At 39.6% G+C, this 17,299-nt stretch overlaps 1 protein-coding gene and 1 long non-coding RNA gene across 9 annotated transcripts in view; both read left to right on the plus strand.

The window, feature by feature from the left end:
* NR3C1 (nuclear receptor subfamily 3 group C member 1) overlaps positions 1–16,724 on the plus strand; it is a 111,729-nt gene extending 95,005 nt beyond the window's left edge. For all 8 annotated transcript variants that reach the window (XM_032844257.1, XM_032844254.1, XM_032844252.1 and 5 more), the window contains exons 5-9: positions 2,087–2,365; positions 3,351–3,495; positions 6,327–6,457; positions 14,859–15,016; positions 15,604–16,724. In XM_032844257.1, coding sequence (XP_032700148.1) covers positions 2,087–2,365; positions 3,351–3,495; positions 6,327–6,457; positions 14,859–15,016; positions 15,604–15,756 — 866 coding nt within the window. In that variant the 3' untranslated portion in view covers positions 15,757–16,724. The remainder of the gene's footprint in view (positions 1–2,086; positions 2,366–3,350; positions 3,496–6,326; positions 6,458–14,858; positions 15,017–15,603) is intronic.
* LOC116859172 lies at positions 7,112–7,900 on the plus strand. The gene is made up of 2 exons (XR_004381098.1): positions 7,112–7,724; positions 7,773–7,900. It is a non-coding gene; the product is annotated as an uncharacterized LOC116859172 (long non-coding RNA).
* Positions 16,725–17,299: the final 575 nt, after the last annotated feature.

A 17,299-nucleotide genomic window follows, 5' to 3' on the forward strand; every position in this document is an offset into this window, starting at 1 on the left:
ACGCTCCAAGGAGTCAGGAACTTGATATCAAGTAAAAATCTTAGTCAAGTGCTTAAAAATAGTGATTGCTGGGGCTCCTGGGCGGCACAGATGGTTAATCATCTGCCTTCAGCTCAGGTCATGAGGATCCTGGGATCAAGCCCCGCATTGAGCTCCCTCTCCCTCTACTGCTCCCCTTGCCTGTGCTCTCTCACTTTCTCTGTCAAATAAATAAATAAAATCTTAAAAACAAACAAACAAAAAAATTGGTTTCTCAACTAATTCAGTTAACTTCTTAAGTTCTGTGAAAACGTATTAGTACACATTCTGACTCTAGTAAGTATTTTGAGCTTAGGGCTGAAGATAAATTGTGTAAGAAATTAATTCTATACTAAATACAGATTTTTGAAAATCCACTGGCCTGTCACTATCCTTTCCCCTGTTCTCATGTGGAATATAAGTGTTAAGTTACGGTGAACGGAGGTCTTTATAGTACTGTTTCAGGGCATTGATTTGCGACATGCCTGTTCTTTTACCTTCTCAACAAAACACTTGCCATGATTTTGAAATGTACCTTTAGTGTTCAAAATGCTGCCTGATGTTAGGTGTAGCAGCACCTCCTATCTTAAAGTTGATCACTCCTATCTCCCACTGTGCTGTCTACCTTCGGAATACTCTAAAGCCATATTCTGCCACCACTGGAGGTGATGATAGGGCTGTAACACTTAATGGGAGCCACCAACTGTCCTGAGCCTTGTACATATTTTAGTTGATTTAATTCTCAGCCACCCTCTGAGTGAAGTACCCGTATTACCTTCACTGGACAGAAGAGGGAAATTAAGGCCCAGGCAATAACTAGGGGATCCCACCAATTGCAGGACAGAGCCAGGATTTAAATTCAGACATGTTGGCTTCAGAGTTATGCTCATTACTACCACACCATACTGTGTTTTCAGTAGAGCATGATAAAATAAAAATAGCTCTGTCATGATCCTTTTTTGTGTTTTGAAATGTTACATGAGAATTCTTCACTATCTCACTATCCTATTCAACAGAGTACAAAATAATGGGACCATTCTGTCATTTTAAGGACAAAGACTCTAAAAATTATTTTCAAAAGTGATGAGTATTTACTTTTGTCCTACCAAAATGGGTTGTATCCCTGATAAGTGATGTGGATACATTTCTTCTTTCCTATAAATTCTGTTCATTGGCCTTCCTTGGACCTCTGAGCGCTTATTTAAAAGTTCTCTGTGTTGCCTTCAGCATCATATGGAGTTAAAAAGAAACATTCTCATTTGTAACTTTAAGAGTATGAATCTGTATTGCAATTTGATTATGCCGTTCCATACTAAGAGTTAGAAGACAGCTTTACTTTGTACGTAATATGAAAAAGGATGCTTTAGGTTTATGGAATCATTAATATAAATCTCTTAGAAAACAGAAATTTCCCACTAATAATTTATGAAGGAATATAAAGTTTTTCTTTATCTCCCCAAATGTTTCTAGACCCAAGTACTATCCCTCATGTAAACATAAAAACTGGACATTTCTGCTGTTGAAGTTGCTGCTTCGGGCATGGGCTCTGCTGTATTATTGTAATACTTCCTTGAGAAGAAGGGGACTCTGTGCAAGGTTATCAGTAGTATAGCTCTCTTCCTTATTACCTTAGGTAGGTTAAGCCTAAGCCCCAGTTTCTAGTCTGCTATTACAAGCTTGGATTCTTTCTTTCAAATGCTAGTGAAAGTACTGCTTTTTTAAACCAGTGAAAATTCCAACTTTGGAGGGAAAGTGAGACAGAAATTAATTCTTGCAAGAATCTCTAGCAGTGCTTTGTTTACATTGCTTTAATGTAATATTGGAAGACACTTAATTTTATATAAAGGATAATCAATGAAGAATTACCTGGATTTATATACACATGGCTCCTCTTGACTCTTTGCCTTCTCTTCTTCTCTGTCACTTTATCATTGCTAAATAGTTTCAGAAATTAAAATACTTCCTGAAGAAACTCTGCCACCCAGACCTTCTGATTAGAACTCACTTGTGTGTGTGTGTGTGTGTGTGTGTGTGTGTATATATATTTTTTTTTTTTAAACACCCACAGCTCGAAAAACAAAGAAAAAGATAAAAGGAATTCAGCAGGCCACTCCAGGAGCATCACAAGAAACTTCGGAAAATCCTGCAAACAAAACAATAGTTCCTGCAACATTACCACAGCTCACCCCTACCCTGGTGTCCCTGCTAGAGGTCATTGAACCTGAGGTGTTATACGCAGGATATGACAGCTCTATGCCAGATACAACATGGCGGATCATGACCACACTCAACATGTTAGGTGGGCGGCAAGTGATTGCAGCAGTGAAATGGGCCAAGGCGATACCAGGTAAGAGGCGGAAGGGGACTCATCAAAGGTACAGAACTGTGTCTTGTCCTCAGCAGAGGCACTCTGGCTCTGTCCTCCGAGTCGCATGACCTGCCCTGTTTTTTCCTCCTTAGTTCTGGGGCCCGACCGGGGCAGAGCCCAGAAAGCATGGGAGTGGAGAGTTTATAATAAAATGTGAACGTTGCTCCCTGCTTTTCAGATTGTTGCTCAGAGTGGAGTGATTTGAGGTTGGACAAGGTCCTGTCAGAAATAGAGTCTCGGGACTTACTTAAGAATTCCTTTTATACCCAAATCTAGGGCAGGAGCACACGTAGATACTTCTCAGAACCCCCATTTGTTTTCCTTCGGTGTATCACTTTTAAAACTCGGGGTAAAACTGGCAAAAATCAGGTATGGTGACACTCTGTCAGGAGGTACTAACCTCGTAATTAGATAAAGTGATACAGGTTGAACTAAATCTGAACTAATCTTATTTTTAAGATCATATGAAATTGAAGTCCCCCTGTTGGAACTTGATGTGGAACAGCAGGGGTCCACGTCATTATCAGCCCAGACTTGATGGCTGCAGGAGCTTTAACAAGCTTATGTTCATTTTGATAGAAGAGACAGAGCAAGAATGAAGTACTCTGACCTCCTATCATCCTACTCTGTCAAGAGGGAAAGAGGTGTAACTCTCAGGGGACATTTTTGAAACTAAATTCATTAACTGAGTAATGTACCAAGTCAGGACTCTATTTGCTTAAATAGGGGGAATGTGACAGTAAGTTTTATTACATTACATGCTATTAAAAAGTATTTGCGGGTGCTTGGATCTGAATTTATCAGATGACAGAGGAGACCTATGCCCCTCAGTGCTTCACTTCCTCTGTCAGGGGTCCCCCCCAAACAAGGCTAAAGCCCTATCTGGTCTGTGGTAGTTTCCAGAGAGCTGATATTCTCTTTGGAGACTAAGTGTTTCCTCATCCCTTTACTTCTCTTAATTCAGGATTCAGGAACTTACACCTGGATGACCAAATGACCCTACTGCAGTATTCATGGATGTTCCTCATGGCATTTGCCCTTGGCTGGAGATCATATAGACAATCAAGTGGAAACGTGCTGTGTTTTGCTCCTGATCTGATTATTAATGAGTAAGTTGTCATTTTCCGTGTGTTTTTAACCAGCTGACGGATGTGGTCATTCAGGACTTAATCAATTCTGTCAGGGCTCCTGAAGCTGGACAAGCTTGAAATAGTTGTTTGTCAATGTTTAATGGCAGGCCAGGTGGACATGGGGCATTATTATGTACTGTCCCAGGACAGATTGAAGGGTATTTTTTTTTTAAGATTTATTTACCCATTTTAGAGGTTAGTGAGCAAGGGGAGGGTCAGGAAGAGGGGGAGAGAGCATCTCAAGCAGACTCCCTGCCTAGCGCAGAGCCCACCACAGGACTCCATCCAAGGACCCTGGGATCATGAGAGATAATGACCTGAGCCAATATCAAGAGTCAGATGCTTAACATACTGAGCCACCAGCTACCCCTGGAGGGTACTTTTTAATAGAGTTGGGGTCAACTGTGGGGTCAGTTGATACTACCTTGAATAGGAACAACTACAGATGAGGATATCTTGGCTGACAAGATAGGAGGGACAGACACAGAGACAAAAGGATCCTCATTGCATGGCAAGCCCTACTCAGTGTTTATGACTTGGACGGTTTTTTTAATTGGGAGAGAACCAATCAAATTTCCAGGTTTTATAAATGAGCTCTTCTTGTGTCTGCGCAGCCTCTGCTTCCATCTGTGAAGTATTTGAGGCATCCCTTCCCCTGACCTCACTGCAGTTGTTTCCTGACTAGTTTTCTGCCTCCAATGTGTCCTCCATCATGCTGAAAATTTTTTTCTTCCAAAAATACAGTTTGATCCCATCACATACCTCCCCAACACACAGATGTCCTTGCTGTCTCCGCCCTGCTCATGGGTGCATATTCAGCATGGGTTCTGGCTTCCCAGAACCTGGCCTCTTTTTCTCCCTCACTGTTCTCTTTCATGGATGCAGCATTCCCACTCAGATGATCTGTTCGTCAAGCCTCTCAACTCAGCACCTTAAAAGACCTCTCTGCTTTATATTCCTAGCTCTTATCAGGTTTCTTATTTTCTGTGCCTACAACTTACCTCCTTTATGAGAATGAAACCAAGGAGTTCTCACCCTCTCACACACATACCCATGGTCAGAGCAGAGTAAGAAATGAAGATTTAATTGTGAGCACCAGGGTGCTTTTGACCAGAGGTCCAAAGAATCAATGAAACCTTAAATCCCGTTATTAGAATAGTCCCACTGCAGCCTATTTGAGTCCGTCCATTCTGAACAGTTTGTGTTTAGAACTGGATGCGCTATTGAAATTAGGAGTGACAGGGGTGCCTGGGTGGCTCAGTGGGTTAAAGCCTCTGCCTTCGGCTCAGGTCATGATCCCAGGGTCCTGGGATCGAGCCCCGCATCGGACTCTCTGCTCAGCAGGGAGCCTGCTTCCTTTCCTCTCTCTGCCTGTCAAATAAATAAATAAAATCTTTAAAAAGAAAAAATTAGGAGTGACAACCTTAATAACGTCCAGAATGGCAAAGAGTATGGAAATTTATATCAGTCAACAAACAGGGGATGTTTGGAGGAAAGAGAAAGGCATAGTAGGGAACAAGGAGGACAGCCTACAGAGATACTCTTTTGAGTGTGCTAGGCCCCAAAACAATGGGTAGAAGTTCTAGAAAAGCATCTGTTGGAACAGTGTTAAATGGAAGGGTCTGCCTTACCCTGTGGCAAGCTCACATTATTTTAGGTGTTTTAGTAGAGATTGGAGGATACTAGCTCCAGAGAGTTTTACAGACGTTCTTAGGCATTGTGAAAGAAGCTGCAAGTACTGGGGTAATTCTAGATTCAGAACACAGCTTTTTACTGCTACTAGGTCAGGCTAAGGCCACTTACCTGGCAGGATCGATACAAACTACCTACAGCAGAAATCTCACTGTTCTGCTGTCAGGCAAGCCAGCTGCCCTGGCTGAACTGAATCGCGAGTTAAAGGTGGTGTTCTTTCTCTGCTGGTGATACTTCTTTTCCAGCACAGTATTCTCTCATGTTCTCTCGGTGATACCTGAGTCCTTACCAAGTGCCAGACACTATTTTAGGAGCTTGCGCTGTAATGGTGAGCACAATAGATGAGGCCTCTGCTAACATTCCAAAGGGGAAATGGAATAAATAACCGAAATTATTTTGGAGAACCATGATTACGATAGTGTGACTAGGGGGAGTGTGGGAGAATGGGGCACAGGCTAGTTTAGATTTGGGGACCACAGAAGAACTCTCTAGGGACCTGAGAACCAAACAGTACAGAAGGACAAGCCGTGGGGAAGGTGGGAGGCTGCAGGCAGACGAAACCAGAGCAAAGGTACGAGCTGAGAGAAGTGGATCAAGCAGAAACTTGTAGGCCAGGAAACAGAATTGAGATTGTGTTCCAGGAGCAAGAAGCAGCCAGTGGAGGATTTCAAACAGGATACCACGATGGAGAATGCATTAGAGGGAACAGCACGTACTCCTCACATTCCTAGTAAGCCTGGTACAGAGTAGCAGGGATCGAGCCAGACAAGCTTCCTGGGCCATCTGGCTTACACTGGACCAGACAACGACCAGATTCAAAGGCTGTCATCAAACCTTGGTTTAAATGAGCAACTGGTAAGAAGTGTTTAGAATTTATTCCTGCAGAAATGAAGTAAGTAAAACGATGTATGGCATGTACAACAGAAAACTAATTTCTCCAGCGTAAACTTAGATCCTGTGGATCCAGGAACAAGTTTACTTTTCCAGTTATCACCTATAGGGAATTAGCATTAATAGCATAAGTTAGATTTTCCTTTGGAAGTTCATAGTTGTATAAAATAAAACAAGTGTACTTTTCGGGGGAGACTAACTCAAACGCTGGTGTTTTTCTTTCACAGGCAGAGAATGAGCCTCCCCTGCATGTATGAACAATGTAAACACATGCTGTTTGTTTCCTCCGAGTTACAGAGGCTACAGGTCTCTTACGAAGAGTATCTCTGTATGAAGACCTTACTGCTTCTCTCTTCAGGTTGGTAGAACACCTCTTTGCTTCTAAGTATGTTGAAAGTATGAAATAGAAACGTGTAGACGCAAAGGTGTGTTTGTATACATAGCACCCAGTCTACCATTATTTCCTGCTAGTCAGATAACAGTTTTCATAAATGTCGAATTTTAAAGGCACAGCCAGTGATACCAAGATTAGTAAGACCGCTAGGCGCTGCGGCAAAACAGAAAAGTATGTCAGCTCCACCAGAGCTACCGTTCATCCAGAGTGATTCGGTAACACCACTAGGTCGAAAATTAGTTATACGAGGAATAGGACTGAGTCTAGGAAATAATGGGAGAAAAACAGGGCGTACAGAAGGTGTACTTAACGACTGTTAGAGGACTGGCTGATGCAGCGTTGCTGCTGCACTGGAGGCAGAAGTATTCATTCCATCTAAAAACAACAGCAAGCATTTATCGAACAATCTTCGAAGTTTAGATAAAGGGACTGGTTTATAAACTTGAGCGAGGCTAGTTGTGGCTGGCAGAGGCATTACTTAGTAAACCTAGAAAGTTTTTGAAAAAATACAAAGTCTCTTGTTAGTAAAACGATGGAATTTGCAACAACCAGTAAAAGAAAATGTGTGAACAGTTGATGTTATACACTTACAGGCTATTCCAGTAAAACTTAATGTATCAGGTTAGTGTTTATGAGATACAGACTTGATGACAATACTCCTTTATGTACAAATAAATTTGCAAGGTTTCAAAAAGTCTTTCCATGAGTAACTCTGGTTTCAAAGCTGCCAAATAATTGGAAGGGATGGATATCTATTTCAGCTTTTCCAAGACAGATGTATCACCAATGCTTTCCTAGTACCTTTGTTCTCCGAAAACCTAAAGGGAAAGATCATTGCTAGAGACTTTAAGGTTACCTAATGCAGCACACTTGTTAAAGGGAGCTTGACGTTATTTGAGTCAAACAGTTAAAATTCTGAACATCATCTCCAAGTACAGATCAGTGCCAAATATGATTATTTGTTTAAAAAAAAAGGGTGATTTATATTTTATACATACCACACTCACAGAACTATATGTACTTCTATCATTGCAGAGGATGGGAGAAAGTAAACCAAACTAATATGTATCACTGCTTCCTTTAAAAAAAGGCATGGCATCGACAGGGACTAAAATACAAAAATACATACCATAAGATAGAATCAGACTTCTAGTCTGACGGAATACTAGAATAGGTACCCTAACCTCCCACTAAAAAATGCTAGACTAACAGCAGGCAAGAATCCCAGGAGGTTATTAGCTGTATTTGGAAGGTATATTTCATAAGTTTAAAGACAGAGGACAAAGAACGGCTGAAAACTTTCCAGAATTGTTGAAAGACACCAACCCCCTGCCCTGTCCAGGCAGCTCAATGAATTTCACATAATATACAAGTAAAATCCAACTGACTGGAAAAAAAAAAAAAAAAGATCTTCAAAGGAGAAGCAATTTAATTACCATATAGCAGCAAAGAAAATGGAATGATTTTTTTTTTCATAAGCCTAAGGAAAAAAGTATTAGAAAATGAAGGTGGACTTCCAGCTTCAGCTCTGAGAGGTAAACAGCCTGGACACAGCCATTCCCATCCTGAACAAGAAGAAGGTGAAGTGAAAATCAGTAACTTGGATCTGTCTGAGAATTGAGGTCACCAGGCAAATGATCACATCAAATCTTGAGAGTCAGGCAAACATAGAGAAACACAGCCATGATCAGCTTATTGGGGACCGAGGCATCCAGAGCTGGGAAGTGGTGGAACACTCACAGTTATTAGGATGACTTGCTGGAGAGGGAGGACGAGCTTGAGAAAAACTAAGGGCATTGTTTTCCCACACTTTCTTGGGGTTTACCTGCAGAAGGCACATGAGGTTCTCACCATGAAGATCAGAGAAAGAGCCCCCTGTTTTTGCCCTCCGAGGGAAACTGCTATAAGAGAGCTTTATCTAATCTGAAGGAAAGGGCAGAAAGATCAGTGCAGCCCCCTCTCCCTTCCTGTCTCCTGTAAGGGAAGCAGGAGTGTAAGGTGGGAGAGGAGATTCAGAAACTCTCCTGAAGGTCATGCCAACACAGATGTCATCCTAAAAGGATAGGATACCCAACACCTAACTACACTGTCAGTAGGGCACCAGGATAGTAACTGGATTACAGCTGCAGAACACAGCCCTTTGAGAAGGAGTACTCAGGGAAACCCAAAAACAACAGGGGAAAAGCAATAAAAACAGGAAAATAGGTTTCAGTTTCTGTTAAACACCTCTATGACTAACATGAAATATAGCCCAGCTCCTAGCCAGAGTAACACAAAAGCTCACACTAAAAGTGTTATTACGTCTGCTCTGACCTAACACTATCCAGGTTTGAGGGGGGAATAAAAAAGGTATGCAAGCTAAAAGGCACCAAGAAACAGTCTGAAGAGACACGCAAGCATCGGACCCAGCTCAGCTATGACACAGATGTTATAAATATCAGATAGGGAGTTTAACAAATCCATGATTACTGTGTTAAGGGCTCTAGTGGAAAAAGTGAACAACATGCAAAAACACAACAGGTAACGTGAGCAGAGAGGTGGAAACTCTAAGAAAGTGCTAGAGACTAGAAATACTGTAATGGAAATGAAGAATGCTCATCAGTAGACCGGATGTGGCAGAATTGCAAACTCAGATGCAAAGAGAAGGATAAAAACAACACGGAATGGAGAATTCAAGAGCTGGGATGGGGGGAGGGCCATTACACAACGTGTCACATACAAGTAATGGGGACATAAGAAGTAAAAGAAAGGAATGGAAGAAATACGTGAATAATGGCTGAGAATTTTCCAAAATAACAGATGCCAAAACATAGACCCAGGAAGCTTTAAAAACTCCAAGAAATGTACAAATTGCAGAAAACCAAAGACAAAGAAGGAATCTTGAAAAAAGCCAGAGTGGGAAAAAAACAGCTTACCCATAGTGGGACAAGGATAAAAATGACATCAGAATTCGCATCAGCATCTATGCACACAGGAGAGGAGCAGAGTGAAATATTTAGTGTTAAAAAAAAACCCTATAATTATGTATACAGTAAAATTATCCTTCAAAAGTGAGGGTGAAATAATGAGTCTCAGAAACAGAGAATTAGTCACTAGAAGATCTGCCCTGCAAAAAATGTTTAAGGAACTTCTTCAGAAGAAATGAAAATTGTTGCTGTTCAGAAACATGGATCTACAGAAAGGAAAGCATGAGAGGAGGAAACGATGACGGTTTATTTTTCTTCTGACGTGATCTGATGCTCAGCTGTGGAAGTAATTATAGCAACAGTGCACAAGACGATCATAACATGCGGATGAAGGAAATGTCCAACAGGAGAGAGGACCCGTGCATACTGTTGACAGGTACCTGCAGTACAGATCAGGTAGAGTGGTCTTATTTAAAGGAGCTGTAGATCAGTTGTCTTTGTATATGGAGAACTCTAGGGCAAGCCCTGAACACAGATTTAAAAATAAGTAATAACTGATAGACTGAGAGGAGAGAATCTAGAATCATACTAAATGCTCAGCAAAAACCAGAGAAGGTAAGAAAGAAGCAAGGATTACAAAAGAAAGAACCAGGGCAATGAGTAGAAAACAGTTTTAAAAGGGTAGCTCTTAACCCAAATAGATCAATAGTCTGACATGTGAATAGTCCTAATGAGCCAGTCATCTTTTTTTTTTTTTTTTTTAATGAAGTTTAAAGGAAAGTTTGCCACCACGGATCCTCAATAAAGTAAGATTAAAGGGTATGCATAGACTAAGGGAAAGGAATCCCATCTCTAAGAAGGAAAAAAGAACAGAGTATAGTAAATACATAGATATGTTTAATATTTATTGTATAAAACAACAGAAGTAGTGTCTTGGAGGATCTACAAAACAGAACTTAAATACGTAAGACCTACACAAGAAGGGTAGTGTGATAAGAATGCATGTTTAAATTTCAGGGGCACCTGGGTGGCTCACCTGGTTAAGTGTCTACCTTGGGCTCACTCAGATCATGATGGGATGGAGCCCAGCGTCAGACTCCCTGCTTAGCGGAAGCCTGCTTCTCCCTCTACCTGCAGCTCCCCCTGCTTGTGCTCACACACTCTCTAATAAAATCTTTTTTAAAAAATTTTTCACTGATGATGGCTAAAGATAGGAAGAGTACACAAAGTACCAAGCCACCAAGTTGGGAGTTGGCAGCTGAGACAAACAGGGTAAGGAAAAGCAACCCAAACAAATGAAATGAGGGGGACGAGCATAAACAAATGCATAGTCAAGGATAGTAACAAATGGTGTACAAATAAATTTGTCAGCAATTACATTAAATAGAGAGGAGATAAAAGCCCCAAGGTAAAAGACCCACAAAAAAATTCAAGACTGTATTTCCAAAAAAAAAAAAAAAAATACAAACAACCCCAACTTTATGCTATTGACATGAGAGTATCTAAATAAAGCTACTGAATGACTGAAGTAAAAGGCCATACAGTAACCCAGTGATGGCAGCCTTGCACAATAGGGTGTGAAATGGTAAATGTTTTCAGTTTTATATACACTCTGTCATAGCTGCTCAACTCTGCTGCTTGCAGAATGAGCACAGTTGTCAACAACACAAAAAGAATAGGCATAGGTATGTCCCAACAGAACTTAGTTTACAAACACAGGCTGTTAGTGAGACTAGGTCACTGGTCATGGTGCTGAATACTGTTTTAAAGCTGTGGCAGCTACATTTATTATCAGCACAGTCTTTAAAGTGGGAAAAAAAAACAAACAGCTCTTTATTTAAAGATACTCTTTACATAAAGCATTCTACTTAGCAGGAAAGCAATTCTAAGTATATGGCTTAACCACATGAAGCAACAATTCATGGAGCTACAAGGATAATTAGGGGTAATTTGGGATAGATGAAATTCTTTTAAACGTTAGCAATGAAAAGGGCTTCTCCTGTCACTATTTTTTTTTCCTGTCACTATTTTTAAAATTCAGGTAACAAGCAGGAAAAAAATTATCGATAAACAATTAGTGAAAACATCATTGCTACTGTCTTAAATATTAAAACGTAATTAGGTTATCTGTAATATATTAACCCATTTTTAACATGGTAGGCCACTCTTGATTAAGTAGCCTTAGTTTTCACAGTAATACTGTCATCTTCATTAGTGTCAAGTATTGCTTCATAGAATCAGAACGTTTTCATATGTGCTTCTTGGCCTAACCCTAGTCAAAATCCAGAGAGAGTGATTACCACATTAACAAAATGAAAAGAAAAATCATATAATCACCTCAACAGATGCAGAAAAAGCATCTAATAAAATTCAACATCTATTTATGATAAAAACTTTCAACAAAATGAGTATAGAGGGAACCTACCTCAGCATAATACAGGCCATATATGACTAACATATATAGCTAACATCATACTCAGTGGTGAAAAGCTGAAAGCTTTCCCTGTAAGATAAGGAATAAGACTAGGATATCTACTGTCATCACTTTTATTCAACACAGTATTAAGGTTCTAGCCAGAGCAATTACACAAAAAATAAAAGGCATTCAAATCTAAAAGGACTAAATGAAACTGTCTCAGCAGATTCTTAAAGACTCCACAAAAAGACGATTGGAATAAACAAATATAGTAAAGATACAGGATACAAAATCATATGCAAAAATCTATTGCAGTTCTATACACTAATAATGAACTACCAGAAAGAGAAATTAAGACTATAACTCCATTTACATTTGCATCAAAAATGATAAAATATCTAGGAATAAAATGTATCCAAGGATGTGAAAGAACTATACACTGAAAACTCTAAGACACTGATGAGAGAAATTAAACATGACAGAAATAAATGGAAAGATATTCCACATTCATGGATTGGAAGAATATGGTCAAAATGTCCGTATTTCCAAAAGCAATCTACAGATTCAACGCAGTCCCTCTTAAAATTCCAAGGACATTTTCCAAAGACTAACTCTAAATTCTGTATGTAACTATATAAATTAGACCCAGAATAGCCAAAGAAACCTAGAGAATGAAGAACAAAGCTAGAGGCATCGTATGTTCTGGCTTCAAACTATATTACAAAGTTGACGTCCTAAAAACAATACAGTGCCAGCATAAAAACAGACACACAGTTCAATGGGGAGATTAGACACCACAGACAAAACCCAGATGTAGACAGTCAATTAATTTACAACAAAGTAGCCAAGAGTGTACAACAGGGAAAGAACAGTCTCTTCAGTAAATGGTGCTGGGAAAAATGGACAGCCATATGCAAAAGACTGAAAGTGGACCATTACCTTATACCATACACAAAACTTAACCCAAAAATGAATCAAAGACTTGAATGTAAGACCTGAAATTATAAAAACTTGAAGAAAACAGAGGCAGTAAGCTCCTTAACATCAGTCTTGGCAATCACTTTTTTTTTTTTTTAAGATTTTATTTATTTATTGGGCAGACAGAGATCACAAGTAGGCAGAGAGAAAGAAGCAGGCTCCCTGCTGAGCAGAGAGCCCGATGCGGGGCTCGATCCCAGGACCCTGGGTTCATGACCTGAGCCGAAGGCAGAGACTTTAACCCACCGAGCCACCCAGGCAGCCTGGCAATCACTTTCTTAATCCAGCACCAAAAGCAAAGGCCAGAAAAGTTAAAAAAAACAACAACAACAAAAAAAAAAAACCAGCCTCGTACCACCTCTAACTATAAAGCTTCCTCACAGCAAAGAAAATGATCAACAAAATGAAAAGGCAGCCTACAATATGGGAGAAAATACTTGCAAATCCTGACTGGCCAACAGGCACATGAAAAGGTGCTCATCATTAATAGTGATTAACAGGGAAATGCAAATCAAAGCCACATCTCATCTCCCATCTATTAGAATGTCTGTTACCAAAAAGACAAGAAATAAGGGTTAACAGGGGTGTGGAGAAGAGGGAACTCTGCACACTGCTGGTAGGAATGCAAACTGGTGCAGCCACTGTGGAAAACAGTATAGATGTTCCTCAAGAAGTTAAAAATAGGACTACTACATGACCCCATAATTCCACTTCTGGGCATTTGCCCACAGAAAAAGAAAACACTAACTCAAAAAATGTATGTAGCCTCATATTCATGGCATAACTATTTACAATAACCAAGACACGGAAACAGCTGAAGTGACCATCTACGGATGAATGGATAAAGATGGGATATATACGGTATATACGGTGTCTATACATAGTCAACTGAGTATTACTCCACCACTGTCTTGCTACTCACGACAACACGGATGGACCTTGAGGGCATTAGGCTAAGTGAAGTAAGCCGTTCAGAGGAAGACAAGTATAAGTAAGTGTAGAATCCCACTTACACATGGACTCTAAAAACAAACACATGCTCGTTTGCACAGAGAACAGACTGGTGGTCTCCAGAGGAGGGTGGATTGGAAGGTGGGAGAAAGGGGATTAAAAAGGGCAGACTTCCAGGCGTAAAATAAGTAAGTCATGTGGATGTCATATGCAGCATGGTGATTGTAGTTATTAGTACTATATATTATATATGTGAAAGTTGCTGAGAGTGAATTTTAAACATTTTCATTGCAAGAAAAATTATGTTTAATATGGGGGGATGGGTGTTAACTATAAATGTATTATGACCATTTTGCAATATATACAAATATAAAAAAAAATTCAGTGAGAAAGGGTAGGAGACACAGCTCAGGCAGGTTATACTCAAATCCACAGGGAAGTAAGAATTAAAACTTCTTGCTCCTAAAGCCAGTGCTTTTCCTAAATTCCAGCATCTTCTAAGATGTCAGCAACAAGGAAGTAAAGTTTGGGAGACAACATGCTCCCCTCCCTAGAAAGTACCTGATTTGGGCTCTGACAAATCCTGAAAACCAGTAATCTGCCTAACTTTGTATTAGCCTTTAGCTTTGCTTACATATTGACCAAATCCTTTTTTCCTTAACCATTAACACAGAACCAGAGTTCTAGGAGCACACTTTGAAAAATTTGGCCATGTACAAAAGTCAGTCTTTGCAGGATTCACAGACAACATCATTAATCTTCTGTTCATAGTCCTTCTCACTAGTACAAGTTTTTGAAGAGTAATGTAAAACAACAGACTTGATACTAGATTTACAATCTAGAATCCATAAGGTGCTTTCTAAGTACATCAGGGAAGGCAGAATCATGCTCCCTGGCAAGGCATGACTCCAGGTAAAATACTCCAGTTTTCTATTATCCCCTAATCTCTCTTGCCTGTACTGTCCTGATCTTGTAAAATGCTTGTATTTTCATGGAATGTATTCAGAGTGTAAATACAATGTACTTCAGGAAGTGTAGTATTATAATAAATGCCCTACGGGCACACAGGCAGAGTTACCGTGAGAAAATACTTGACAACATCTTAACCTTTTAGTTCCTAAGGAAGGTTTGAAGAGCCAAGAGCTATTTGATGAAATTCGAATGACCTACATCAAAGAGCTAGGAAAAGCCATTGTGAAGAGGGAAGGGAACTCCAGCCAGAACTGGCAGCGCTTTTACCAACTGACAAAACTCTTGGACTCCATGCATGATGTAAGTGTCAGACCTAAGTCCCAATGTCCGGAACATTGTCTAGAATGCTGGGTTAATTATAATTACCTACGATCTGATTAATTGATTATATGTAATGATACATCAATAGTTTGTTTTGTTTTGATTTTTTTCCTGTTGGCAGATTTTGGTGATGGTTGGAGTTCACCTTGTCAGCCTCAGTTTGGCACATGTTTCTCCTAGGGGCAGTTATGAAATATCGTTTCATCTAGTCATGTGCATAGACTATCATGATGCCAGTATAGAATTTAATAGCAATGTCAATGTCAAATTCTCTGGTTTTATAGTACTAATCAATTAAATTAGCATATGTCCTTCATTTATTATTAGAGTTCACCGTGATGCACTGACGGCCGTGTAATTCTATATACAATTCTAAAGAATCCAAAATGTGCCTGGTACCCGAATGTCCACTTTATTTAACTAAACTTATTTATCTGGTGGATTCCAGCAAAGATTGGTATATTCTAGATCAAATGTATTTTCTGAATTAGCGGCCAAAAAGCACAAAATGTTCCTACTAGTAAGTTTTTAAGAATAATCGTTTGTATTTTTTTTTTCTCTTGCAGGTGGTTGAAAATCTCCTTAACTTTTGCTTCCAAACATTTTTGGATAAGAACATGAGTATTGAATTCCCAGAGATGTTGGCTGAAATCATCACCAATCAGATACCAAAATATTCAAGTGGAAATATCAAAAAACTTCTATTTCATCAAAAGTGACTGCCTTAACAAGAAAGGTTGCCTTAAAGAAAGTTGAATTTATAGCTTTTATTGTACAAACTATCAATTTGTCCTGTAGCGGTTTTGCTGTTTCATTTTTTTCCTTTTTTTGTCTGGTCTTTGTTTTCGTTTCGTTTTAAATACGCACTACATGTGGTTTATAGAGGGCCAAGGCTTGGCAACAGAAGCAGGTGAGCTATCGCTTGTAAGTGGTGGGAAGAGTAGAGAGTGATAGATAGTTGGTGGATCCCAGAAATTAGCTGCAGTCATGGGGGGTGATCTCCACTGTCAGGTAAGGATGGCACCTAAACCGCCAGTGCCCGAAGTCTGTGTGACAAACTTTCTGCTCATACTTTTCACAGTTGGCTGGACAAAATTTTCTAGACTTTTTGTTGGTGTATTTTCCCCTGTATAGTTAGGATAGCATTTTTTGATTTATGCATGGAAACCTGAAAAAAAGTTTACAAGTGTATATCAGAAAAGGGAAGTCGTGCCTTTTATAGCTATTACTGTCTGGTTTTAACAATTTCCTTTATATTCAGTGAACTACGCTTGCTCATTTTTTCTTACATAATTTTTATATTCAAGTTATTGTACAGCTGTTTAAGATGGGCAGCTAGTTCATAGCTTTCCTAAACAAACTCTAAACATTAATTTTCTGTGTGAAAATGGGTTGGTGCTTCTAACCTGATGGCACTTAGCTATCAGAAGACCACAAAAAGTGACTCATATCTCCAGTATTCTTGTCAAAAAAGCTCGTATTTTGTATATATCTGCTTCAGTGGAGAATTCTCTAGGTTGTGCAAATTAACCGTCCTAACTGGAGGAGAGCGCCTAGTCCAGTGACCTGCCCGGTAAAATGATGGTTGCAAATGACTAATTTAAAAACAAAAAACCAAACAAACAAAAAACTACCAAGAGGCCCTGTTTGCACTTAATGCCCTATCTCTGCTATGGCTAGATGGCAAGATAGTCAGCCAACGATCGTTCAGGACCTTTTGTTGTAGTTTGTAGAAGTTCTTAAAAAAGTCAGGATTCCAGATAACCAGCTGAGACACAGCTGAGAGATTTGAATCAGACCAAGTATTTCCTCTCACTCAACCTGACCCCCCCCCCCAAATAAATCTCCAATTAGCAAGCGTAGCCAGATACCCATTTTCACATTCCCATCCATCACCAATTGGTCTCTCTTTCCTGGCAGTGCAGGAAAGCTCAGCTACTGATTTTTGTGATTTCGAACTGTCAGACTTCCATGTTTGTATGACTACACATGCCTCTTATCCCTCCATGTGCCATAGAGTTTAACAAAAGTCTTGTGAACTCCTCCTCACTGTTGAGAATGATCATTTTAAACAAAATAGAAGCTGTAGTAGCCCTTTCTGTGTGCACCTTACCAACTTTCTGTAAACTCAAAACTTGTATTTACTAAGCCACAAGAAATCTGATTTCTATTCAAGGTGGCCAAATTATTTGTGTAATAGAAAACTGAAAATCTAATATTAAAAATATGAAACTTCTAATATATTTTTATATTTAGTTATAG

The sequence above is a fragment of the Lontra canadensis genome, unplaced genomic scaffold (assembly GCF_010015895.1).
Source record: "Lontra canadensis isolate GAN:19392208 unplaced genomic scaffold, GSC_riverotter_1.0 scaffold149, whole genome shotgun sequence".
Classification (NCBI taxonomy): domain Eukaryota; kingdom Metazoa; phylum Chordata; class Mammalia; order Carnivora; family Mustelidae; genus Lontra; species Lontra canadensis.